General features: G+C 41.5%; 1 protein-coding gene across 1 annotated transcript in view; it reads left to right on the top strand.

The window, feature by feature from the left end:
- The window catches only part of LOC141141378 (aminopeptidase NAALADL1-like), a 79,843-nt gene extending 61,802 nt beyond the window's left edge, over nt 1–18,041 (top strand). Inside the window, exons 16-19 of the mRNA XM_073629040.1 lie at nt 3,395–3,568; nt 8,522–8,609; nt 14,595–14,687; nt 17,554–18,041. Coding sequence (XP_073485141.1) covers nt 3,395–3,568; nt 8,522–8,609; nt 14,595–14,687; nt 17,554–17,737 — 539 coding nt within the window. The 3' untranslated portion in view covers nt 17,738–18,041. The remainder of the gene's footprint in view (nt 1–3,394; nt 3,569–8,521; nt 8,610–14,594; nt 14,688–17,553) is intronic.
- The last annotated feature ends 9,407 nt before the right edge of the window (nt 18,042–27,448 follow it).

Here is a 27,448-nt window from a genome sequence, read left to right as displayed (position 1 = left end):
ATTTGTCCCTCATTGTGGCCTGATCCATATAGATGTATATAAAATGCACCTTTTATCTATCAAAAAGTGTTTCCCAGTGCTAAACCTTTCATCTGATTTCTAAATTGCTGCATTTGTAAATTCCAAAAGCCAATATAAAGGAATATTAGTGGTAAAAAAAGCACTTGTGGGTTTAACCAATCTTGTTTATTTGTACAATTCTCCTTTAAGAGGGCGTGGCAAGGGGTGTGTCCTATGCCTGCATACTTTTGCTAATAGGTGTCCCTCATTCCCATCTCAAAAAGTTGGGAGGTATGTAATAATAATAGTATAGATAAATATAACTAAAAAACATATCCTGGTGAAGATAATATATTTATCTGAAGAAGATTTTAAAGTTTTAAAGCCAAAGACTTTTTTTCAATTTTGAGTGGGGAAATGTTAAAAACCCTGTGAGGTTTATATTGGCTCCAAGTCAAAAAATCTGGTCCCCCCCCCCCCCCAAAAAAGAGACTGGGTAACAAATGGGAGGCAGGGGCACGTCTTATGTCAGATTCATTCATGCAAGCTGAGCAAAATTTCCCCTTAACCACTTCAGCTCCAGAAGATTTACCCCCTTCATGACCAGGCCATTTTTTTGTGATACGGCACTGCGTTACTTTAGCTGACAATTGCGTGGTTTACACAAATAAAATTGATGTGTTTTTTTCCCCCACAAATAGAGCTTTCTTTTGTTGGTATTTGATTGTGGTTTTTATTTTTTGCGCTATAAACAAAAAAAGAGCGGCAATTTTGAAGAAAAACCTACATTTTTACTTTCTGCTATAAAAAAACACCCAATAAAAAAAATGTAAAAAAAAATCTAAATGTCTTCATCAATTTAGGCCAATATGTATTCTGCTACATATTTTTGGTAAAACAATCCCAATAAGTGTATATTGATTTTGCGCAAAAGTTATAGCGTCTACAAACTGTGGGATATTTTTATGGAATTTTTATTTATCTATTTATTTTACTAGTAATGCCGGTGATCAGCGACTTATAGTGGGACTGCGACATTGCAGCGGACAAATCGGACACTAAGTGACACTTTTGACACTTTTTTGGGGACCAGTGAGACTAATACAGTGATCAGTGCTAAAAAATATGCACTGTACTAATGACACTGCTTTGTAACTGTGTGGGGGGATGCTTTAAGTGTGGGAAGACAGAAGGAAACAGAGCAGAAACACAAGATCTGTCTTCCCCGTCACAGAATGGCGATCTGCCTTGTGTGTGTATATATACTCTCATTACATGCTATATAACAGTGTGCATATTAACAAAGCCCCTACTGCATTTGTTTTGTTTAGCGTGAAATATACCTGGTTTATCCTGCCTTCGTCTGTCCCTTCCATCTTCTCTTGTGTCCCCACTGCAGCCTGGGATTGTGTAGACCAGCTGGTGTCCTCTACTGAGCATGCTACTACTACTGTCCCTCATTTTGGTCTGATCTATATAGTTGTATATAAAATGCTCTACTTCTCTATCAAAGTGTCTCCCAATGCTAAACCTTTCATCCAATTTCTGTATTGCTGCATTTATAATATGTCAAAAGTCAACATAAAGGAATAGTAGTGGTAAAGAAGCACTTGTGGGTTTAACCAGGGGCGTAACTACCACCATAGCGACCCATGCGGGTGCTATGGGGCCTGCAGCCGAGTGGGGCCCAGTGAGGATAAGAGCACCGCCGGCACAGTCTCCCAGCCAGGGGAAGAGAGAGGAAAGGAAGAGGCGAGCTGTCCGTATCAGCAGAGAGCTGAATTGCCCGATGTAAGAGCTTTCATTAGAACTTCCAGTGTTCCCGGGGCTCACGTCACATAGCTCCACCTTTTGGCCCAGTGCCTTTGATAGACAGAACGCCGATCCAATGCGGGACATGTGACGTCATCAAAGGCGTCAGGCCAAGAGGTGGGGCTATGTGACGATGAGCCCCGGGAAGACGAGAGATTCAAATGAAAGCTATTACAGCGGGCAATCCCGTTCTCTGCTGATCCGGGTGGCTTGCCTCTTCCTCTGCATAGGTGGGGCTGTATGGGGCACAGGCAGACCAGGCTGTATTGGGCACAGGTCACGCTGTATGGGGCACAGGTCACTCTGTATTGGGCACAGGTCACGCTGCATTGGGCACAGGTCACGCTGCATTGGGCACAGGTCACGCTGCATTGGGCACAGGTCATGCTGTATGTGGCACAGGTCACGCTGCATTGGGCACAGGTCACGCTGTATGTGGCACAGGTCACGCTGCATTGACACTAGGGCAGCTGTGGGGGGGGGGCTGTTTGCAGGGGGGCCCCATACAACATTTTGCTATGGAGCCCTGCTATTTCTAGTTACGCCCCTGGGTTTAACCAATCTTTTTTTGTATAATTCTCCTTTAAGGGGGCATAGCAGGGGGTGTGTCTTATACCCACATACTTTTGCTAATAGGTGCCCCTCATTCCCATCTCAGAAAGTTGGGAGGTATGGAGTCATGCATGTGGGGCGTATACACAATGCTAAATAATACTCCCCTTCCTCCCCTCCTCCTCCTATTGCTAAACACTTTGGGAGCGGGATATAGTATGCTGATTGTTTACATTCACTAAGAAACAAAAAAGCTTAATTTTAATATAAATCAATATTAAATATAGCAAATGTAATTGATAATACCTGTAAAGTAAAAAAGAGCCTTAGATGAAGATACTGTCTGAACAAAATAAAGGCTAGTTTTAATCATCTTTGACTCTGCCTACGCCATATTAATGCAGAAAAAATATACATTTGATGTTCAATAGAGATTTATTGGGAATTGAACAGTTTTAAAATATCTACTATCCAATTTGAATTGCTCTTCTGAAACAGTTTTTTTTGTCATGTGACTGGCACAGCACCAATCAGAGCTGTGCAGACAGCAGTAATAGAAGCCCCTCCCAAGAATCTTTCCCTTCAGATGCCAAAGAACCAGAGCAGGGAAAGATCATGTGACCACACAACAGCCCTACACGAATAAGGTACTTGGAAGATAAAAAAACAAGTACAGTGGCATAATATGATTCATGTGGATGGCGAGTAAAACTTCTTTCTTTAGTATCACTTTAATTTTTTGTAACAATTCCTGTATCACAGCTCCATCTTGTGGCCAAAATGCAGTATATTTTCTCATTGAGAAATTTCATAAAACAATACTGCATTTTGGCCACTAGGTGGAGCTGAGGATACAGGAATTAATCTATTAGATAAAATATGGTGAATTTTCATTCAGGTTGCATGAATGTTTCTGACATTCGTGTTATGAATGCTTTATAAATAGAGCCCTATGAGTATTTTGATGTAGGTCCCATAATGCTGCAAAAATGTGAAGTTAAGCCAATTTGTCTTCCTTACTGTTTTGTAGGTTTTACCAGCCATCAGACAGTGGCACGCACAGCTGGGAATGTTCTACTGAGACTCTCGGACAGCCTCATCCTGCCGCTAGGTGTAAGAGACTACGTGGAAACCCTGGAGGATTACTATAGCCGTGCAGTTGATAACTTTCAGGCAAACCTCACAAAGCACGAAATCTCACTGGGTAGGTAGGCAAAGTACAAGAGTAGAGTACTGCAACACACTTCAACACACTGAACACCTCCAATTGTGCTTTAAAGTATATGTCTGAGCAAAAATAAAAACAAAATCAGTATACCTTTGCATTACCTACACATTTACCAATGTGTTATCCCTTTAAGAACAACACATGTATGGAAAAATACACTATATTGTCAAAAGTATTGGGACACCTGCCTTTACACGCACATGAACTTTAGTGACATCCCAGTCTTAGTCCGTAGGGATCAGTATTGAGTTGGCCCACCCTTTGCAGCTATAAAAGCTTCAACTCTTCTGGGAAGTCTATCCACAAGGATCAGGAGTGTGTCTATGGGGATGGTTAAACCAATTTTCCAGAAGCGCATTTGTGAGGATAGGCACTGATGTTGGACGAGAAGGCCTGGCTTGCAGTCTCCGCTCAAATTCATCCCAAAGGTGTTCTATCAGGTTGAGGTCAAGACTCTGTGCAGACCAGTCAAGTTCCTCCACCCCAAACTCGCTCATCCATGTCTTTATGGACCTTGCTTTGTTCACTGGTCCAAATCATTGGTGGAGGGGGATCATAGTGTGGGGTTGCTTTTCAGGTGTTGGGCTTGGCTCCTTAGTTCCAGTGAAGGGCACTCTTAAGGAGTCAGCATCCCAACTTTGTGGGAACAGTTTGGGGATGGCCCCTCCTGTTCCAACATGACTGCGCACCAGTGCACAAAGCAAGGTCCATAAAGACATGGAAGAGGGACTTTGGGGTGGAGGAACTTCACTGGCCTGCACAGAGTCCTAGCCTTAACCCGATGGAACACCTTTGGGGCAGTGGCAGCTGGTGGTCATTTATTTGGGGTGGCAAACAGTGCACCCACAATGTCCAGTGAGCTCCAAACTCCCTGTTTGAGTTGACAGCACTGCCTCTGCTACACAGAAAACATCTATTCTGGCGGCTGGTGCTACAGAAAACATCTATTCTGGCGGCTGGTGCTCCAGTCGAGGGGGGGGGGGGGGCGGCTTTCGGGTGGTTTGTTTGCCGCCCCACCCCTCCCCCCGGCTGGAGCACCAGCCGCCAGAGTATTGGGAAATCCATCAACACCTAAGCAAATATACACAGCTCTGTCCTATAGGTAGCCAAAACTCTTTTTTAATTGATTTTTTTTTGTTAGAGTGGGGAGAAGTTAGAACCACATCAGGTTTTCATTGTTGCCTTTGTTTCTGCTTGGGAGCCTTCCCCTAACTACCTGTACTGGTTAACAAGAAGTGAGAGTGAAATTCTCAGACTGGACAGTGGTCACTAGAACAGCAGTGACGATGAAACTCTCCAGTGGGATCACAAAGAAAAGTAAAAACTTCATAGAAAAACAAAGTGGTAGAGTGTTGGACAACTAGTGTAGATGGGTATTCTCGCTGGTCTAAAAATCCAACTGAAGCCTCCTAGGCAGACCCCATTAACACTGTGTTGAATGGCTAATGCAGCTCTGGTACTCATTTTAGACATGGAACCACAGAAAAAAGTAAGGTTCCAAGGTTTGAATTTCACCAAAGATAGCAATGCAGTCATTGTAGTGGATAAATGGTTTTTGGTTGGCAACTCCTAGTTGCAGAGAAGCAATGGCAAGGTCCTCCAGTACAAAGACTTAGAAAGTTGTGGTAAACAAAGCACCAAAACTAATATGGATAATCTCAGTCAGGGGTCTCCAAATTCTCCAAACAAAGGGCTAATTTCCTTTGCTTCAGACTTGAGGGGAGCCACACTGTGGATTGTGGACAGTGAGAGTAGAAAATACCCCGGAGACAGTGGCAGGAAACAACTCCCCAGACTCAGTGGGAGAAGGAATAGTGCCCCATCTTTGGTGTCAGTGGAAGCAATAGTGCCTCATCATTTGTGTCAGTGGAATGAATAGTGCCTCATCACTGGTGTTAGTGGGAGGAATAGAACCCCAAGGGCTAGATAAATGCAAGAAAAGGGGTGGATCTCCACTGCGAGACACATTTTAGAGACCGCTGGTCTATCTATGGCTGATTAGTAATAGTCTGTCTATGAAGGTCTTCTAAAGCATGTCCCCAGTCTCCATCAACTCCTACAGCAATTGTGTAGCTTCCTACAATCTCTTGTAGCATGCCTGAAGTCTCTGACCTTCTGTTGCATGTCTGCAACCTCTGATAGCCTTCTGTAGCATTACATTTACTGAGTATTATGTGCACTCCTTTGGTAATGTCAGGGGCCACACTTGAGGTCAGGGCTGCCGTTAGAAATCACAGGGCCCTTTACAGCCTACCTAACAGGTCCCCCCCCCCCCCCCCCCCCGAAAATATCAAAACTATATTTTCACTAAAAATACACTAAAATCATTGTTAGTGGACATAAACATAACATAACTTAAAAAAATTCCTGTTAATCTAAAAGATAAAACTGCATTGATGTAATAAAATTCTGTGTGTAAATGAGGTCTTGGTTCTCATTCATATAAGTGTTGTGGCCTGTACAGTGTGATTTTTTTTTTTTTTTAATGTGGCTATTGCTGTGTGTAGGCAGCCTATGTTACGATATGAGGGCACAGCAGCTGTATGAACACAGCCTCAGGTCCTCATTTGGCAGGGGTGTGGATGCAGGTGTATGGCCCCAAACACATAGTGTGTATTTGGGGGCACTCACCCACACCTGCACACTAATCAAGTTAGGACCTGCAGCTGTGTTCATACAGCCATTGCATCATCATAGAGTAACAGACGGCATCAAATCGCTCATTCACACTGTATAGGCCAGAGAACCCGTCCATTTTTTAATTTTTTTTTACAAATTTTTTAAATAATTCTTTGTAATTTGTAATTTTTTTTACATTTTTTTAAATTGTTTTTTTTTTTTACAATGCTGTTGGGGGGGGGGGGGGCTTGGGTGAAATATCAGGGGTCTAAACCCCCCTGACAACTGTTCCCTGAGACTAAGAAAGGAACTGAGGACACGGAGGGGTTGATTTACTAAAGGCAAATAGACTGTTGCACTCTGCAAGGGCAGTTGCTCCAGAGCTTAGTAAATGAGGTAAAGATTCACTTTGCAAAAAGTACCCAATCACGTGCAAGGAAAATTAAAAGAATTGCATTTTTGCTTGCACATGATTGGATTATGAAAGTCAGCAGAGCTTCATCTCATTTACTAAGCTCTGGAGCAACGGCTCTTGCAGAGTGAAACTGCACTTTGCAAAGTGCAGTCTATTTGCCTTTGGTACACCCACCCCAAAGTCTTCAGCTCCTTTACCAGTTGCACTGAAGATGAATGAATCGGACACAGAGGCTCCTGTTCATTCATAAACTAAAGTAGAGTAAACAGTTTACTCTGCTTCTGTTTTGAATGGACACAGGAGCGATTGGTACCGATTGTCCTCCTGCTGCACTAATCCCCTTTCATGTGCTACCCACATCTGATTCTCCCCTGTGTGCCAGGGGAGGGGGGCTGGCACACAGGGGAGAATCAGATGTGGGTAGCACATGGAGGGGGATTAGTGCAGCAGGAGGACAATTACAGAACACTGCACTGTCTGTGCCTCTCCCTCCAGCAGCTGAAAACCAGTGGCAGGGAGAGGGGGAGAAACCAGCTTTCAGCTGCTGGAGGGAGGGACACAGGCACAGTGCATTGTTCTGTAATTTTCCTCCTGTCCCGCTGCACTGATCCCCCTGTTGTCCCGGCCCCCCTGTGTGCCCAGGCCCCCTACAGGAAGCCTAGTGATACCCCCTGTTGGTGGCCCTGCTTGATGTCCTCTATATCATGAGAAATGACAACCACTGGTCTAGCTTAAGTTTTATAATTACAATTTACATGTAAAAGCCAACTCGTTTTGGTAGGAACCCCCTTTCATTGGGGCAGAGAAATATTGTGCTGGGGAGTCTGGACGAAGGATTGTTATCCTAGAATTAAATTTTAAGCAGGCTCTAAACATATTAAATGTAATCCTAAAATACTAATCTTCTGTCCAGACTTTCCAGTAGAATATTACTATGCCCTGATAAAAGGGGAGACCTAGAAACCCTGACGCACATTGGCTTTTACATGTAAACTGCTACAATAAACTATATCTGGACTATGTAAAAAGTTTGTTTTCATTCTACAATTTGTAACCCCTTTCCGCCCATCTGTGTCTTTTCAAAAAGGTTCTCATGTGACCACTGTCATTGACTGTCAGTGATCACATAGTTACATAGTTACATAGTTACATAGTAGGTGAGGTTGAAAAAAGACACAAGTCCATCAAGTCCAACCTATGTGTGTGATTATGTGTCAGTAAAATGACTCAGAGGCCGTCCGCTATCGATCATTAGTGGGGACCAAGTGCTGTCTTTGACAGCTCGTTGACTGTGCTAGGAGCGTGCAGTGAGTGTGCTCTTAGCACAGAAACATTGGTCTCTCATTGACGTATACAGTATGTGTGGCATGTGGATGTTAAAGCCCACCCTTTTGCTGTTATGCAGGCCAAAACAGGTTAAAGCAATAAAAAAAACTGGCTGTTGTATTTCTTCCTCACTCTATTTGAAACTAAGCCCTGGTTCACACTGAATGCGGCCTTGAAATCGGGCAACTTCACTTAAAATCGCACAATTTCAAAGCCGACTTCAGGTGTGACTTGGCTGACATCTCTGCGACTTCATGCACAAATGTCTATGCATGTTGCACCTGAAATCTGCAAAAGTAGTGCAGGAACTACATTTTCAAATCAGTGCAGCACCAATTTGAACACTTCTAATGCCGACAATAGCGGCGTCGCACATGTGTGAACGTGGGTAAAAGGAAAAGCACCTCAAAAATTAATTGGTGAGTAATACAGTAACAGATCACTAGCAATGTGACATACTGTAGCAATTCTATTACAAATAATGGAACATTTTCAGATATTACTGCAACAAAGTTGGACATTCTGCTATTTCCCAGCAGCTGTATTAAACAGATAACTTTGTGTTGTAGAACCATTGAGGACGGCTATTAACAGATACAAAAAGGCTGCTGATGATTTGGAAGGAACAATTAAGAATTTAAAGAAGTCAGATAAAACGTAAGTACATGATGGATATCTAGGGAGTGTGGTCATGGGGTAAAACAAGAAGTTGGATCATTGTGTAGTCTTCAGTGTTTCAAAATGTAAAAGGGTCAACAAACATCCATTTTACCCCCAAATGTTAGTAAAATGTGCATTATGTGAAAGAAGCCCTACTAACATTCACATTATATATGTTATCTTTAAAATGAACATTATGCATTAGAGCCAGTTTACACTTGCTTCAAACATGGCTTTAGATACGCTTTGTTAAAGCCCTCTGAACGCCAGTGAAAGCTCCTGTCACTAAATAAAATGGTTAGCTTACAGTCCTGTTTACACCTTACATTTGCTTTGCTTCAAAAATTATGCCCCATGTCGCTTTATTGGTGCTTCAAAGCATCTTCAAAGGCTCCATAGAAGTCTATGGCAAAGCTCCCTTGAAGCACCTTTTGAGAGGCTTTAATTCATCTTTAAAAAAATGAATAAAAACCAAGCGCTGATGTGGATAGATATGTGTGATATAAATAAATTGTGCTTAAAAATATATATATACCAATATAGTTAGTGCTATAAAAAAATCAGTAAATTAAAGCTGCTATCAATATAGGGTGATCAGATAACCAAACAAATAGTACTAAGTATAAAATTGATGCGCTTTAAATAAATAGTGCACAATATGCTGCTGCGACTAAGCTTAAATCCAGGAATAAAAAATGCATACATGTGAATAAAATAAATACATAATTATGGTGCTAATACATGTGTTAAAATTGCCAAAAAAAAAAAAATAAATAAATAAATAAATAAATAAAAATTGCCAAAAAAAAAATGCCAAAAAAAAAAAAAAATCTTCAAATTGGTGATGTGACGGTTAGTATAAATAAAATAATAATGACACTCTGAGTACAATGTCCAGGCAGAGATAAATAGTGGGAGAAAGTAAAAATAATTAAACAGTTCCTTCCCTTAATCCAGATTGATTGACTCACTGGGTTAGATCGTTTGTATCAGGATATTTAGTTTTTCTTGCATCCCACTTCAACAATTATACTGCTGGTGATTCGGCTCTCAGGATAAAGGTTTTATGCAAAGCAAGCAAAGAAAAAATAGATCATTGTGCAGTGAACTTACTAGATAGTACATAAGCAAAACAGAGACAAGAGATACACTCACAAACTCCTGGTCTATTAGAAGCATTCAAATAAGCAGATTGCAGTCAGCCGCTGTGGACGAGGTTTCCCATAGAGAAACAGCTGCTGTTAACCTTCAGGTGTATTGCAGCACTGAACGTCCTAAGCTCCTCCCACGCGTTACATCACTGACACGTGACTTTTTCAAGGATCCTTGAAAAAGTCACGTGTCAGTGATGTAACGCGTGGGAGGAGCTTAGGACGTTCAGTGCTGCAATACACCTGAAGGTTAACAGCAGCTGTTTCTCTATGGGAAACCTCGTCCACAGCGGCTGACTGCAATCTGCTTATTTGAATGCTTCTAATAGACCAGGAGTTTGTGAGTGTATCTCTTGTCTCTGTTTTGCTTATGTACTATCTAGTAAGTTCACTGCACAATGATCTATTTTTTCTTTGCTTGCTTTGCATAAAACCTTTATCCTGAGAGCCGAATCACCAGCAGTATAATTGTTGAAGTGGGATGCAAGAAAAACTAAATATCCTGATACAAACGATCTAACCCAGTGAGTCAATCAATCTGGATTAAGGGAAGGAACTGTTTAATTATTTTTACTTTCTCCCACTATTTATCTCTGCCTGGACATTGTACTCAGAGTGTCATTATTATTTTATTTATACTAACCGTCACATCACCAATTTGAATATTTTTTTTTTTTTTTTTTGGCATTTTTTTTTTTTGGCAATTTTTATTTATTTTTTTTTTTTTTGGCAATTTTAACACATGTATTAGCACCATAATTATGTATTTATTTTATTCACATGTATGCATTTTTTATTCCTGGATTTAAGCTTAGTCGCAGCAGCATATTGTGCACTATTTATTTAAAGCGCATCAATTTTATACTTAGTTTAATTCATCTTTAGCTTCAATTTGTTTTGCAGGTATGAGATATCCACACACACACACAGGACATCTGCCAAGCTTCAACTTAGCTTCAAAAAAGCATCACCAAAGCTTCACCGAAGCACCACTGAAGCTTCATCAAAGCACCACCGAAGCTTAAAAAACACATCATAAAAGCATGTTGAAGCTGTAGGCGCTTTAATTTGTGTTGAAGCCAAAGCCCTTTAGGGCTCATTTACACTTGCTTTGGCTTCAACACACATTAAAGTGCCTACAGCTTCAACATGCATTTATGATGTGTTTTTGATGCTTTGGTGGTGGTTTGGTGAAGCTTTGGTGATGCTTCGGTGAAGCGTCGCTGACAGACAGATGCCCTGTGTGTGTGTGTGTGGATATCTCCTACCTGCAATTTCTCCAAAACAAAAGTGAAGCTAAAGCTGAATTACAGCCTCTCAAAAACCGCAGGTGCTTCAAGCGAGCTTTGTCATAGACTTCTATGGAGGATTTGAAGACGCTTTGAAGCACCACTAAAGTGACATGGGGTATCATTTTTGAAGCAAAGCAAACGCAAGGTGTACACAGGACTGTAAGCTAACCATTTTATTTAGTAATAGGGGCTTTGACTAGCATTCAGAGAGCTTTAACAAAGCGTGTCCGAAGCCTTGAAGCAAGTGTAAACTAGCCCTAAAGGTTTAGTTCACCTTTACCATTAAACTGCCGATGCAGATAAGGAGCACTTGTAAAAGAGAACAAACTGTGCAGCTTTGACTAACGTTAGATAATGCCCTTGCTCTAGGTGTAGGCCATTTAAGTACCTCTTGAAACCTGGCCAAAAAATTCCCACAGATGGCATCAATCCATCTTGCATTGTTTTTAGGATGTTATTAACACACTCCCAGTCATTACTGCTCAACCCCACCATTACAGGAGAGAGCTCTCAAACCCCCTTGCACATGTGTGGTCCATTATCTCCTTCATAACCGCATTGCTGAGCTCAGAGGTATTGCAACAGGGGAGAGAGCACATGTGAAGGGTTTTTAATCGTCTGGGAGTATCTTAGCAATGTCCTAGCAACAAGGCAGGCATGATGCCATCTCTTGGTAAAAGTGAACTAACCCTTTGAGTATGGCACATGTCAAGTAGTCAAATCATCAATCAATTACCAAAAATCTAATTTTTTAGTAAAATCTTAAATAATGTAAGGGCCAATTCATTTTGGGGGTCTATGACCCCCATTTCATCAGGGCATAAGAATATTGTGCAGGAAATCTGGACAAAGGGTTGGTGTCCTTAGGTTAAATTTAAGCCTGTGACCAGAGCATGAAAGCGCGGCCCTGGTTTGCTACCAGCAACAACCATGCTGGTCAAAGGCCCCTACTACCATCCTCCTGCTCAGGAACGATATAGGGTACACACACACACCTGGGGAAACTCTGCCATCTTTGGTCACTCTAATTCTTCAGGCCTATGGCCAACCTCCAGAAATAGGGAATGCCCATATGTTCAGCTTTTCAATTAGTTTACCGTAGCAGAAATATATGCTGTAAACAGCCACCACCTTTACCTCCACTCAGCCCCAACATCCATAATTCTGCACAGTACAAGTCCAACATTAATATCAGATAGGCAACCAACTCTTCCATTGTCCTCTCTGCAGGTTCCACCATAAGTGGGTTTTCCAACTGAGCCTGTTACGGGCCTACCCCACAGGGTTAACTTCCTAAGACTACAAGCTCAAATGTCAGTCTACTAGAGGTAGTATTTTTTCATCGCCATTTCCCCCAGGCTCTTCCAGATCTAGATTATATAATATAGGTAGACTAGCTCCACCCACATCAAGTGGTTTCCCTAAAACGGGTTCTAACCCCTGCTTATACTAACACATCCTCCCCCCATTAACGTTGGCACACTCCCGCAGTAGGGCACAGTAGGGCACAACATTATAAAGCTTTTAATACATAGGAAGCAAAACTTGATAATGTAATCAAATATGGTTGTGTAAAATCTACAAAATTATTTGCAAATCTCATAATGTTTTATTCACAATAGAAAACAGAAATGTTTAACCACTTCAGACCCACGCTATAGCCGAAAGACGGTTACAGCATGGCTCTCTCCTTCTGGAAGGGCGCCCATGGATGTCCTCCCAGAACCACCCCCTCCCCTCCTTCAGACACAGCTGATCACAGATCACGGTAAAGGGCCAATCACAGCGGCCCTTTACCATGTGATCAGCTGTGTGCAATCACAGCTGATCACATGTAAACAAACTTGCCAGTTATCAACATTCCTTTCCTCATGTACTGTGACAACATGAGAGGAGAGCCGGTAACCAGGCAACTATGACAGGGGACATTTACACTGATAATTATGGCGTTAATCGTCAGTGCCCTGATTATCAGTGAAACCCCATAAGTGCCAATCAGTGCCGCCTCTCAGTGCCTATCAGTGCTGCTTATCGTTGCTTAACAATGCCGCATATCAGTGCAGCCTCATTTTTGTTTGTTTAGCAACAAATTAAAAAAACAGTGGTGATTAAATACCACCAAAAGAAAGCTCTATCTATCCCAAAAAATGATAAAGTCATATGGGTACAGTGTTGCATGACCGCACAATTGTCATTTAAAGTGTGACAGAGCTGAAAGCTGAAAATTGGCCCGGGCAGGAAGAGGGTGAAAGTGCCCGGCATTGAAGAGGTTAAACTGAGAAAATGTACTATTTATGAAAACATAAGGTCATTTTGAAATTGATGGCAACAACGTGTCTACCTCCCATGTATGTTACATCTGTGTATTTAGCCTTTTACCTGGAGTTCATCTTTAAAGTCATACATGTACAGGAGGGAAATGTGTCATTTACTGTATATAAGTTCACAGAACACCCTATTTCTCTATGGCCCTGATGTATGAAATGTGTATTAAATGTAAAACTTCTTGTTGCCTATTTGTGTAACTGATCTTTTAAACTCAACCTCTACTGCTAAACTCTATCCAAATGTGACCATATTTAGAAAGGCTACACCCATTTTACATGCCCCCCCCTTTTTATGAGCTCAAAACTGGTAAAATTCAGGTAAGTATTTGCACTGGATTAAGGTAGCTGATGACCACACTTCAGCAAAGTTCTCCTCCTTTATTTATATAAATCCAGGTACACAAAGAAAGAAGGAGGCCTTCAATGCATTTCCATGATTAAGGACTTTTTAGCGTGAAATGTGTGAGGTCACTGTCTTCCTATGTGCACTGGTACGTGTGGTCATCCACTACCTTAAAGCGGAAGTTTAGTCCTTTTTTTATCTTTCCATCTATTAAATCTTCTGCTCTTGTTGTTTTAACTTTGGCTAGTGAAACATTTTTTTTTCTGCCAGTTAAATACCTTATACAGCCCACTTCCTGTTTCTTGTCTGGTCATTAGCCTAGGCTTATGACATTATGCACAGCTCTCTCTCTCACTCTTGGAGAGTTTGCCAGGAAGGGAGGGGGGGATGAGTCATACAAGGGCCAAGCAGAGCTGCAGAGCTGGAGGTGTGCCTCTGTGTATCTGTGTAAATCCAGGAAGTGAACAGGCAGCAGCTTCAGCTGCCCACAGTTAAAATAGTTGCAGCCAGACTCAGTGGAGGGAGATTTCTGCAGCATATTTGGCAAGTACAGAATCACAGTATATATAAAATATGCAAAGTGGTTGGAGGGAAGCTTCAGAATGACAAAGATGTATTTATTTCAAATTATGTGAGCAGACTGCAGTTCCTCTTAAATCCTGTTTCTCAGTGATGAGCTGGAAGTGCACCCAGGAATAGTGCAGGCAAGGGCGAACATACCAGGAGCAATTTCACAACACTATTTATTTAAATATTAGGACTTTTGGTAAAATGTGTGAATGAGCTTGGATGAAAGAAAGTACACATTACATATGTATTAATGCATTTGGTAGTTCTTGTAATTTAAAAAAGTCTGCTGTTACTTTCAGGCCTTTGAACATTCGAAGGATTAATGACCAGCTTATGCTCTTGGAACGTGCTTTTATTAATCACCTGGCTTTTCCAGACAAGTTGTATTTCAGGTATGTGTTTTTTTTTTTTTTTTTTTACTGTGCTTAAAACAAAGCAATCATAAAATGAATAAACCAATCCATGATAAATTACTAACTACTAAACAAGGACCTGCCTGATTGGATACAAATTGATTGGACTGTTATGCCGCGTAAACACGAGCAGACTTTTCAGCATCAAAGGTCCGACGGTCTTTCCGACGGACTTTCGACGGAGTTACGACGGATTTTCGAAACGACCGGACTTGCCCACACACGAACGGACTAAAGTCCATTCGAAAGTCCGTTGGTTTTAATGTGATGAGGTACAAAGGGACTAGAATAAGGAAGTTGATAGCCAGTAGCCAATAGCTGCCCTAGCATCCTTTTTTGTCCATCAGACTAGCATACAGACGAACGGATTTTTCGACCGGACTCGAGTCCATCGGAAAGATTTGAAACATGTTCCAAATCTAAAGTCCGTCTGATTTTCGACAGAAAAAGTCAGCTGAAGGTCAGATGAAGCCCACACACGGTCGGATTGTCCAATGGATTTGTTCCGTCGGACAAGTCTGGTCGAAAAGTCCGGTCGTGTGTACACGGCTTTAGGCTCCATGCACACATAGGGGTTGATTTACTAAAACTGGAGCACTCAGAATATGGTACAGCTGTGCATGGTAGCCAATCAGCTTTCAACTTCAGCTTGTTCAATTAAACTTTGGCAATAAAACCTGGAAGCTGATTGGTTTCTATGCAGAGCTGCACCAGATTCTGCACTCACCAAGTTTAGTAAATCAACCCCATAGTGTTTAGCCCTAGGCCATGGTGCTCCAGCTTGTAGCTGCGGGCAGAGGGCACAGGTGTCCCATTCAGCCCCACTACCAGCAGCCTGTCAACCTCTATGACAGGATGAAAGTCTGTGTTCTGGATGTTCATTCTGCTGCTCCATTGCCCTAAATGGAGGTACCACTATATACACTGCCCAGCCCTGTCCAGAGTTTGAAAGGCTGCTGGCTAAATGTGACACCTCCGCCCACGGCTTAACTCTGGAACACCATGCATTGGGGCTAAATGGCCAGGAGGGGGCCTTTATTGAATAAATGGACCATGTTAGCAGTGCCAGGTCTGCTTTATATAGCAATGCTAAGATGAACAGAAAACTGAACTGATCGCAGGATTTCAAAATATTAATTCCCATCACTACCATTAAGTTGTTGTGCATAGAATGGGGAAAGTTTAAAAGCTCTGTCAGGTTTTTAATAAAGTCTGAGACAAAGGACTAGTGACCAGTATTGCCTGTGGTCTCCTTGGAGTTGATCTTTACCCTAATTATTGACTTATGGTGTTCTCTACCGTCAGAAGGAAAGTGCAGGAAACAAAGATCCGCAGCATGAATGAAGCTGGGTGATCCTTGCATTACAGGTCCTCAGGTACAGCTTGCCCTCCTGCATGGAGAACAAAGAGCAGCACAATAGTGACTCACCAAATATCACTCTAAGTCTTGTAAGACTAGCAGTCAGAGGCAGCAGTGTCCTAGATGATCTCACACTGCAGACATACCCCTCTGTCAGGTTTTTATTTAAGTCTGGGACAAAATACTAGTCACCAGTATTGCCTGTGGTCTCCTTGCAGTTCATCTTTACCCCGTTATTGAATTATGATGTTCTCTAATGTCACCTGATAACTGGTGACATGATGTTTGGAGTAGATGCAGACGGAGAGTGAAGGAAACAAAGATCCACAGCATGAATGAAGCAGAGTGATCCTTACACTACAGATCCTTAGGCTACAGCTTGCCCTCCAGCAAGAATAACAGAGAGCAGCAGTAGTGACTCTACCAAATCTCACTCCAAATCTTGTAAAACTAGCAGTCAGAGGCAGCAGTGTCTTAGATGATCTCGCACTGCAGATATACACCTATGAGGCTACAAAACAGGATTGGTTAGGTACTGTCAAATGTCAGAAAGTGCACAGCTATTTTTCATGAAGGTAAAAGGTAGTTTTTTCATGGTACTGCTTAGGCATGATTAAAGTGGTTCTAAAGGCAGACGTTTTTTATTTTAATGCTTTCTATGCATCAAGACAACAAACCTTCTGTGCACAGCTTCCCCCTCAGCCCCCCTAATAATTACCTGAGCTCCATCTCGATGCAGCGATGTTGCATGAGAGCCTCAGCTGTTTGGGATTTTCCCTCCTGATTGGCCGAGACACAGCAGTGGGTGCCATTGGCTCCTGCTTCTGTCAATCAAACTCAGTGAGCCAATGAGGAGAGGGAGGGGGCTGAGTCAAGCCACAGCTCCTTGTCTGAATGGACATGCAGAGCAGCGGCTAGGCTTGGGTGCTCCCATAGCAAGATAGTTGCTGTGGTGCAACTCGGCAGGAGGGAGGGGCCAGGAGCATCAACGAGGGACCAGAGAAGAGAAGAATCTGAGTTTCTCTGTGCAAGACCACTTCACAGAGCAGGTAAGTATGACAAGACTTTATTATCACTTTAAACATTCTTTATATTTCCTAAAAAATATAAAATGTTCACTTTTAGTACAGGACCACGTAGGGCTGCACCACCAAAGAGGACAATGGTGGCCCACAGTACTAGCCCTGGGTCCACTTTAATTGCCATGTAAAGTATGTGGGAAAGTTATCAAAACTGGAGCAACCAGATACTGGAGAAGCTGTGCATGTCAACCGATCAGCTTCTATCTTACATTTTAAGAGCTTAATTGAATAAGCTAAAGAAAGAAGCTAATTGGTTGTTTTGCACAGCTGCTCCAGACTCTGGCTGCTCCAGTTTTGAAAAATCCCACCCCCTTATGTCTCCTCACTCCATTTACCATGTTATATGCAGTAAACAATCTGAGTGCTCCATATATTCATACTTTGTCTTGTATGTCTGGTATAGCCATATCCTTTGGGCCTCCCGAACCTCCAGCGTGGTCACGTTCCCAGGTCTTGCAGATGCCTACCAGACAGCAAAGGAGAGCGATCTAAAAGATGACTGGAATCTTGTCCATCACCATCTAACCATCGCCATTCAGGCTGTGGACAATGCAGCTTCAACCCTAGAGGAAGTCACCAATATATGAAACTGACCTCAGTACAAGTACAACGTTAATATTACTGGTAGCACATCAACGTGCTCTTTTCAGTTACCGGTAATTACATTTTTCATCCAAAAACATTTCAGCACCATGGAGGTCAACCAAACATGACCGTCAATAAAATACAAGCAAAAATGACAAAAAAAAAAACCTTTGCTCTATTCAGCATAATAGCACAGAAATGGTAATACGATGGCATAATCAGGAACGCCAATGGGGTACTGTAGAAGGTTAGCCGAGCTGCCAACCAGCAGATACTCTCTTATTAGTGTAAGCTGCAGTAAAGCTGCTATGAAGTTTCCAAATCCCTTTACAAAATATTGTAAGAAGTGGATGCTGATGCAGGCAATTCTATGCTGGAGAAACTGCACTTATAACATGGCTGCTGTAATGCCCAGACCTAGCCGAAGCACACAATGCTTCATTTACTGGTATTCTTTTTCTTCTAAACATTGCATTCAAAACAATCATGATTAAACATCTAATCACTTTAATATTTGGAGTGAGTGTCTTTTAATAAGTGTACTCTTAAATAGGGCCATATCTTGGAATAGGTAGTTGTGAAGAGTGCCATGAGCTGAAGTGGGCACCAGAGTGGAGCGAGCAACAACAATTTCAAAGACCAGCTCCAGCCAAAACTTTTTCTTTTTTTTTTTTTTTTTTTTTTTAGTTTTGTGTAGATTAAGGCCCCATGAGCCTATCGATTTACTGGCGTTTTTTTGGGCATTTTTAAGCTTTTTTGCAGCTTTTTACAAGCTTTCTTAAAGCGTTTTAGAAGTGTATTACAAGCGTTTTACAGCTTCAGGCATTGTTGTTTAGCCAATAGAAAGCACTAGGGGGAGGAGGGGGGGGGGGATTAAAGGTGGAGAGCTGCTATTTGAGCGTTTTACGAGCATTTTTCTGCTCAAGTCAGGCGTTTCTCTTAAAGTCTATAGGGTCAAAAATGCTTGCAATCTGCCAAAAAGAATATCATGTACTTTTTTGAGCTTCAGGAGACAAAACGCTCATATGTGAACAGAGGCCATTGAAATGAATGGGATATTGCTTGTTGTGCGTTTTTGGAGCTTCAGAGCTGAGCGTTATACAAGTTGAAAAACACTCAGGTGTGAACAGGGCTTAATGCTTCTTTTTATGTGCTTTCTGCAACCAGTTGATGGCTCCCCCTTCTGTTCCTGTGACAGCAAAACAAGAAATAAGAGCAGCGCTTGTCACTGAGGCAGAAAGACACAACCAGAAGAGTTTCTAATCCTTCCCTATTTTACTGAATAAATGTTTTTTTGTAGTCTTTGTCCTTACTTGAGAGATTTCTCATCACTTTCTGTCCAGACAGAAAGTAAGGGTTATGTTATGCAAAGGCTTCGCTATTATTCTCTGCCCATACATAACATTATGGGGCTGATTTACTAAAGGCAAATAGCCGGTGCACTTGCATTCTGCAAGTGCAGTTGCCCCAGAGATTAGTAAATGAGGGGTAGCTCTGTTGACTTCCATCATCCAATCAATTGCAAGCAAAAATGCTGTTTTTTTATTTTCCTTGCATGTGAGTGGATATTCTTTGCAAAGTGAAGGTTCACCAGCGGCGGCCCGTCCATCAGGGGTGCCCGGCCACCGCCCCCTCTCTCTCCACGCCACCCTCTATATGACTAATGGATAAATTCATGCACAGCATGAATCTATTCACGGCTGCCGCTGCCACCCCCTAATCAGGCATCCGGCCCCTTTCAGGGTGCCTGGCGCCTGAATTACAGTGACGGGGGTGTTTTTTGAAGCACCTGATTAGAGCCATAGGCTCTAATAGGCTTTAAAATATGTGGGCTCGTGGTGCAGAGCATTGCGCCATGAGCCCACCCAGGTATCACAACAACGAATGCACATTCGCTGTTGTAACACTGATCCCCAATCCAGACAATCAGAAGAGGTTGTGAGACACGGTCAAAAAGAGAAGACTCACGATTGGCCGCCGAGAATGGTGAAGGAAACAGAAGCCAGAGCCGCGCCCATGGAGAGCAGGAGAATGGGACCGTTTGCCCCCCCCCCCCAAAGAAAATTACCACCAGCTGCCACTGAGGTTCACCTAAATTGCCAAGCTCTGGAGCAAGTGCACTTGCAGAGTGCAGCTGCATTGCAAAGTGCACAGTCTATTTGGCTTTAGTAAATCAACCCCAATGTCTGTATGTCCATATGTAGCAATTCCTTGGTCTGTACATTGTAAATAAAACCTCAGTCCATGAACAGGTCGGGACGCTTCTAAAGTAAAGAAGACTCAAGTCAAATTAATTCAAAATAGCATCAATCCAAGAAAGACTAGTGCATGAGGTCTTTTTATTTCCATGGGTTATTTACTAAATTTGTGTTAAAATTGTTTTCTTACTTCCATTAAAGATTTTATCACGCAGAACTTCTGAAATTATCTTGTGAGTTGTAGTATCAATTTTGTGTTAATTTAAATATGGAAGAGCAAAAAGTATTTATCTTACTGAAATTTGGATGAAACTATAATACATTTTTAGCAGTTTAGGAAAATGTCAGTGGGGTAAGTGAAATTATTGTCATGTAGAACTATCATTTTGGATAATGGAGGGTTATAACCTTTATCAGACTTTTTTTTTGCCATTTCTGTCCCATTGGAGAAATTTCCTTTCACTTCCTGTCCCATACCCAAACAGGAAGTAAGATGAAATCTCTGAAAATAAAAGGAATTTCTTGGGGATCGCCAGGTCACCAGAACGTGTGTCCCCATTGGAATATTTCCCCTCTATTACAAATAGAGAGGGTGATTGTCCTTAATGGGGGCACAGACAGCAAAACAACCCGACAGGGGCTCTAATCCCTCCTCTCTCCATCCAAAATTTTAAAAAAGTTTTGCCTTTAGTTATACTTTAAGGGTTTTAAATTTTTCCTGAGGATTATGGAAGCTCCTTTCAACTATCCTTGTTTTAAAAAAATGGTCAATTGTTGGCTTCATTATTTTACGTTTTTTTTTTTTTTTTTTACACGGAGACAAAAAAACAGACAGTGAAAAAAGTCAAATTAAAAATCTACAGTACAGTATTAGATCAACTAAAGTACCCTAATAAAAAAAATTATATGAATAAAGGAACAATAGAGGGAGATTTACTAAAACTGATGCACTCAGAATCTGGTGCAGCTGTGCATGACAGCCATTTAGCTTAACAGCAGCTTGTTCAATTAAGCTTTGCTAATAAAACCTGGAAGCTGATTGGTTTCTATGTAGAGTTGCACCAGGTTTTGCACTCTCCAGTTTTTTTGTAAAAAATCCCCATACTCATTGTGATGCAAATGTCGCCAAAACAGGGATAAACAGTTCAATCTCTGTATTTGCAGACGATACTAAGCTAAGCAGGGCAATAACTTCTCCGCAGGATGTGGAAATCTTGCAAAAAGACCTGAACAAATTAATGGGGTGGGCGACTACATGGCAAATGAGGTTCAATGTAGAAAAATGTAAAATAATGCATTTGGGTGGCAAAAATATGAATGCAATCTATACACTGGGGGGAGAACCTCTGGGGGAATCTAGGATGGAAAAGGACTTGGGGGTCCTAGTGGATGATAGGCTCAGCAATGGCATGCAATGCCAAGCTGCTGCTAATAAAGCAAACAGAATATTGGCATGCATTAAAAGGGGGATCAACTGCAGAGATAAAACGATAATTCTCCCGCTCTACAAGACTCTGGTCCGGCCGCACCTGGAGTATGCTGTCCAGTTCTGGGCACCAGTCCTCAGGAGGGACGTACTGGAAATGGAGCGAGTACAAAGAAGGGCAACAAAGCTAATAAAGCGTCTGGAGGATCTTAGTTATGAGGAAAGGTTGCGAGCACTGAACTTATTCTCTCTGGAGAAGAGACGCTTGAGAGGGGATATGATTTCAATTTACAAATACTGTACTGGTGACCCCACAATAGGGATAAAACTTTTTCGCAGAAGAGAGTTTAATAAGACTCGTGGCCACTCATTACAATTAGAAGAAAAGAGGTTTAACCTTAAACTACGTAGAGGGTTCTTTACTGTAAGAGCGGCAAGGATGTGGAATTCCCTTCCACAGGCGGTGGTCTCAGCGGGAAGCATTGATAGCTTCAAGAAACTATTAGATAATCACCTGAATGACCGCAATATACAGGGATATGTAATGTAATACTGACACATAATCACACACATAGGTTGGACTTGATGGACTTGTGTCTTTTTTCAACCTCACCTACTATGTAACTATGTAGCTCTGTGAGCAAAACTGAGTTTCTCCTTTGGAGAAATCTTGTCAACGGTGAAACCAATTTTGCCAAAACCACTCCACTCACCCCAAATTCTGTATGTCAATTCACAAAGATTTTAACGTGGGAATTCTTGGTGGAGTAAACAATCTGTTTCTGAACATTATCTATGCAGAAGGTCATGAAAAGAAGCCTTTTTTAGGCATAAAAAAATAAAGTCTCCTTAGATAATATACCCACCTGTACTGTGACCCCTGCGACCAATGTAGATACGCCCCTGGTTCTTCATGCAGAGCCCATGTCAGGGCCATGCTATGTCTCCGCACTAGGGAAATCATTGTATTAGAATTTTTTTGGTCAGCTAGGGATCCGAGGATAAAGGCACCACACTTCAAAATAGAATAGTAATTTTAGAAGTACAGAAGTGGGATTTTTTAGGGTGCAAACAGATATATATCAACAGAAGTAATAAATCAAGTAAGCTTTATTTCATATATTCCAAAATTAAAAACACTTTGTTTAATAAAAACCATTGAAGACACATTAAGACATTGTGTGTACAGTGGTTTCCGCTCAACATGTTTCACAATAAAGTGGCTTCTTCAGGAGACTCATTAAGCCCTGTACAGAATATCACTACAAATAAATAAAGAACAATGTTTTAAAATTAATCCATAAGCTTTGATGCAATTATTTCTACATAAAAATTGCATACTACATACTACTACATACATTGCATACTTAATAGGTCAACTGGTGAGTCATCTTACCCTGAAAGTGGGATTCAAATTAACACTAAAGAAGAAATGTATGTGTTTTTCCTAGAAAGACTCGCAGCTTTCCTGTATCTCTAAAGCAACCCTGTCATTATAGTAATGTTTCTAGGAAAAAGTTCACAAGTAAAAGAAGAGTATGGATATATACCTCTTCTGCCACCCAAGCTACTAAATGTCACTACGTTGCCTTTGAAATGGTCCTCTTAGTCCACCAGGAAACCAACACCTCTACGAGTGTAAATTACCTGAGTTCAGATACACAGTGCAACTCGTGTTTGATGCCTAAATGTTGAAAGATCAGAAACTCGTGCTGCTCTAACCATCTGCATTAATGTGTGCCCCTTACACCGAACCTCCTCAACACTGTGGTCAGAGTGGGGCTTACCAAAAAAATTGATTTAGAGTGGTCAAATGGTGCTTTTAGTAATATTATTCCTCCACATCAAACAATCATCATCCCATCCAGTTATGAGGAAGTGCTGATAGCGTGAAACGTGTTAACACCCCCCCCCCCCATGCTTACTGGTTTTCCGTGTTTTTAATGATTTCTACTGTAAAGATGTTATACTGGAGTCTGGCCATTCTGATTTTTTCTTGTGTCCCTATTCAAATCACTCCTGACAGCAAAATGTGCACATTTACAGTATGTTTAAATACCTTAGAATGCAACACTGGCTTTTATCCACTAGATGTCAGACTAAGAACAATACAATAAATGTTATCATTCTATGGTTCAATAGCTTGAAGGACTGGAATGAAAAATGTCCTGCAAAGAGTTTAGCTTTGGCTGCCAAATAAATAAACCCTATAAGTAAAAACCCATATCATCTTTAATATATTTTATAATCTTTAGTATACATTAAAACAATACCTGGTGTTGGTGGTCATCCCATGAAGGCCCTTGTTTAGGCATTCCTGGAATGGTGACTGTCACCCAGTCACAGGACCTCAGGAAACCAACCCTGAGTAATGCTTTGGAGCCATTGCTGGAGAGCATGTAGACAAGGTGATAAGATTTTCAAAAGGAATTTGCAGGACACCTTTATGTCCTTTCCCACTTTTAATGGGGTGGGGCTAATAGCAGGGGGCAAAGCACCAATTGCTTGGTCTGGCTAAATTGTGCTAACGGTGGGAGGTGCTTAAAAGAGTGTGGTTAAATAAAACCTGAGCCTACTTTTCATAATGCTCTGGCCGAGGGCAGGGATCAGGAGTGTGTAAAGCACACAGGTCAGGGGTGAGTAAGACACAGAATGCAGAGATCAGGAGTAAGTAACATATAATGCAAGGGTCAGGAGTAAATAACATAGATTGCTGGGGTCCGGACTAAGTAACACAAGTGCAAAGGTTAGTAATAACACTGAGTTCAGGGGTTAGAAGTAGGTAACACAAAGTTCAGAGGTCAGTAGAAGGTAACACAAAGTTCAGAGGTGTAAAGCAGAGGTGTAGTATGTAAAGCAGAGTGCAGGGGTCAATAGTATCTAATGTAGAGTGCTGTGATCAGGAGTGAGTAGCACAGAGTTCAGTAGTATGTAATGCATAGTGCAGGGGTCTGTAGTAATTAACACAGAGTTTAGGAGACAGTAGTAATGCATTGTTCAGAAGGCAGCAGTATATAACAGTGATTGTATCGGTGAAGATGTCCCTATAGGGTGCCACATCCAAACTAACTAAACAAAAGGAGAGTATCCCCTAAGTGGACTTTAAAGGCACTAACATGGTTGATAGAAATTGTATAATTTATTTTACATGATAAACAAAGTAAAAACACAATATATTGTAATGGTTACAGTTACGCCACGTACACATGCTCGGAATTTCCGACAACAAATGTTCGATGTGAGCTTGTTGTCGGAAATTCCGACCATGTGTAGGCTCCATCGGACATTTGTTGTCAGAATTTCCGACAACAAAAGTTTGAGAGCTGGTTCTCAAATTTTCCGACTACAATATCCGCTGTCGGAAATTCCGATCGTGTGTACACAATTCCAGCGCACAAAATTCCACGCATGCTCGGAATCAAGCAGAAGCGCCGCACTGGCTATTGAACTTAATTTTTCTTGGCTCGTCATACATGTTGTACATCACCGCGTTCTTGACGTTCGGAATTTCTGACAATTGTGCGACCGTGTGTATGCAAGACAAGTTTGAGCCGACATCCGTCGGAAATAAATCCAGGATTTTGTTGCCGGAATGTCCGATCGTGTGTACACGGCATTACTGTGTACAAGGTACAAAATCACCACAAAGATTGACTGTAAAGTTCTCGTGATTCACCCGACGCATTTCAGAGTATCATTGTCTCTTTCTTCAGGGGTGTTATGAGAAGGATCATATCTATAATATAGGAATATATAATAAACACAACTGTATCACATGTATGGTTAAATCACATATATATATATATATATATATATATATATATATATATATATATATATATATATATACCGTATGTATAACACGCACATTCATTTTAAGAGGGAAGTTTCAGGAAAAAAAATTAAATATTAAAAAATGAACTTTTTAAGCAAAATAAGGGTCAGTGCCCATTTGCAGCCTCACCATTGCCATCAATGCAGCCTGATCAATGCCCACCTGCAGCCTCATAAGTGCCATCAATGCAGCCTTATTAGTCCACATCAATGCAGCCACGCCATTGCCATCAATGCAGCAGCCTCGCCATTGCCATCAATGCAGCAGCCTCACCATTGCCATCTATTGACTTCCTATTACACAAGTAAACAGGAGATTCTCACTGTATGTAATCTGACGGCACTCATCCCCCCCCCCCCCCCCGGACCATTGCCTCCGAGGCAGCCGAAATTGAAGTATTGGCGTATAACACGAACACGCTATTTGCACCCGATTTTCATGGTGAAAAAGTGAGTGTTATACGCCAATAAATACAGTATATATTATGTATACTCACACATGTTGTGCAGGTATCACAGGTAAAACATTCCAAGAGAGCTATTAAAAACAAAGAACATAGGCAGAACTGTGTCTCCGAAATTTGCCTGTTTAAAGTGACTGGTCCTCACAGCATGCATTGATATTACATCAAACAGAATGGAACTTGAATAAAGCAGTGCTAGCATGGGGAGCGTTGGACAGCTGACAACACTGAAGCCAATGGAGGGCGTCGCCCTGTAAGTAAGGGTAATGATAATGTGATATAAGGCATGATAAGTGATGGTTTTTAAACAGACTTGGATTTAAGGTTTTTACTATATAGTAAGTTTTAAGAGTATGAAAGAAAAATATGAAAAAAAAAAATATATATATGTGAAAAAATATATGTACATGTCCTACCTGTACCCAGTAGGAGCAGATTATTGATGTAACAGAGTGCAGCGGACAGTAGTACCACACAGTGCAGGGGTCAGTAATGGAGAGTTCAGTACTAAGTAATGCAGAGTAGGGGTCTTCAGTAAGTATCACAGAGTGCAGAGGTCAGTAGTAACACTAAGTGCAGAGGTTAGTAGTAAGTAATGCAGAGTGCAATTGTCAGGAGTAAGTAACACAGAGCTCAGAGGTCTGTAGTATGTAACACAGAGTAAAGGGGTCAGTAGTAAGTATTGCAGAGTTCTCAGGGCAGTAGTATGTAACTCATAGTGTAGGGCCAGTAGTAAGTAATGCAAAGTTCAGGGGTTAGAAGTTACACAGAATGCAGAGGGCAGTAATATGTAACACACAGTACAAGGGTCAGTAGTAAGTAATGCAGAGTTCTGAGGGCAGTAGTATGTAACTCATAGTGCAGGGGCCAGTAGTAAGTAATGCAGAGTGCAGAGGTTAGAAGTAACACAGAATGCAGAGGGCAGTAGAATGTAACACACAGTACAGGGGTCAGTAGTAAGTAACACAGAGAGTGATTATAAGGGACCACAGATAGCATGGGCTCCCCTCTGTCCACCCCTGCTACTGGTCACTTGCAAAATAAATTTTATAAACTACTGTGTATTATTACCCCAGTTGTCCACTGTAATTCTTACCAACATAAATAACTGCCCAGCTGTGCACCAAGTCTGTGCTGCGGGAGCAAGGGAGCATCTCATCTACCTCCACAACTACTGCTTGTAAGACTGTACAAGTCATGGGTGCTTCATCATGAGACCAAGACACAGCCAGGAGACAGATACAAGCAGCCAATTAGAAAAAGTGATTTTAGATAAAGTGTTGCCAAGCAGATTATCCTTCAAACCAGGGGCCAGGGACATAATTAGAGAGATGCAGATGAATCTGGGGACACTTTTTTTTTTCCTGGGGACAGCTTCCTGAAATTGGGGACAGTCTGTCCCTGAAAACTAGGTACTTCTGGGCACCTTAATGTAGACAGTATGTGGCTATGAAGAGGTTGCCAGAGATTAGCAATACCAAGCTGCAACAGCAGATGAAAAAAGTGTAATCAAGTATTTTATATAAAAAGAAAATGGCAATTGTTACATAGTTACATAGTAGGTGAGGTTGAAAAAGACACAAGTCCATCAAGTCCAACCTATGTGTGATTATGTGTCAGTATTACATTGTATATCCCTGTATGTTGTGGTCATTCAGGTGCTTATCTAATAGTTTCTTGAAGCTATCGATACTCCCCGCTGAGACCACCGCCTGTGGAAGGGAATTCCACATCCTTGCCGCTCTTACAGTAAAGAACCCTCTACGTAGTTTAAGGTTAAACCTCTTTTCT

The sequence above is a fragment of the Aquarana catesbeiana genome, linkage group LG04 (genome assembly GCF_042186555.1).
Source record: "Aquarana catesbeiana isolate 2022-GZ linkage group LG04, ASM4218655v1, whole genome shotgun sequence".
NCBI lineage: Eukaryota > Metazoa > Chordata > Amphibia > Anura > Ranidae > Aquarana > Aquarana catesbeiana.
The sequence above is the reverse complement of the archived record's forward strand: the minus strand, read 5'-3'. Positions and strand labels throughout refer to the sequence as shown.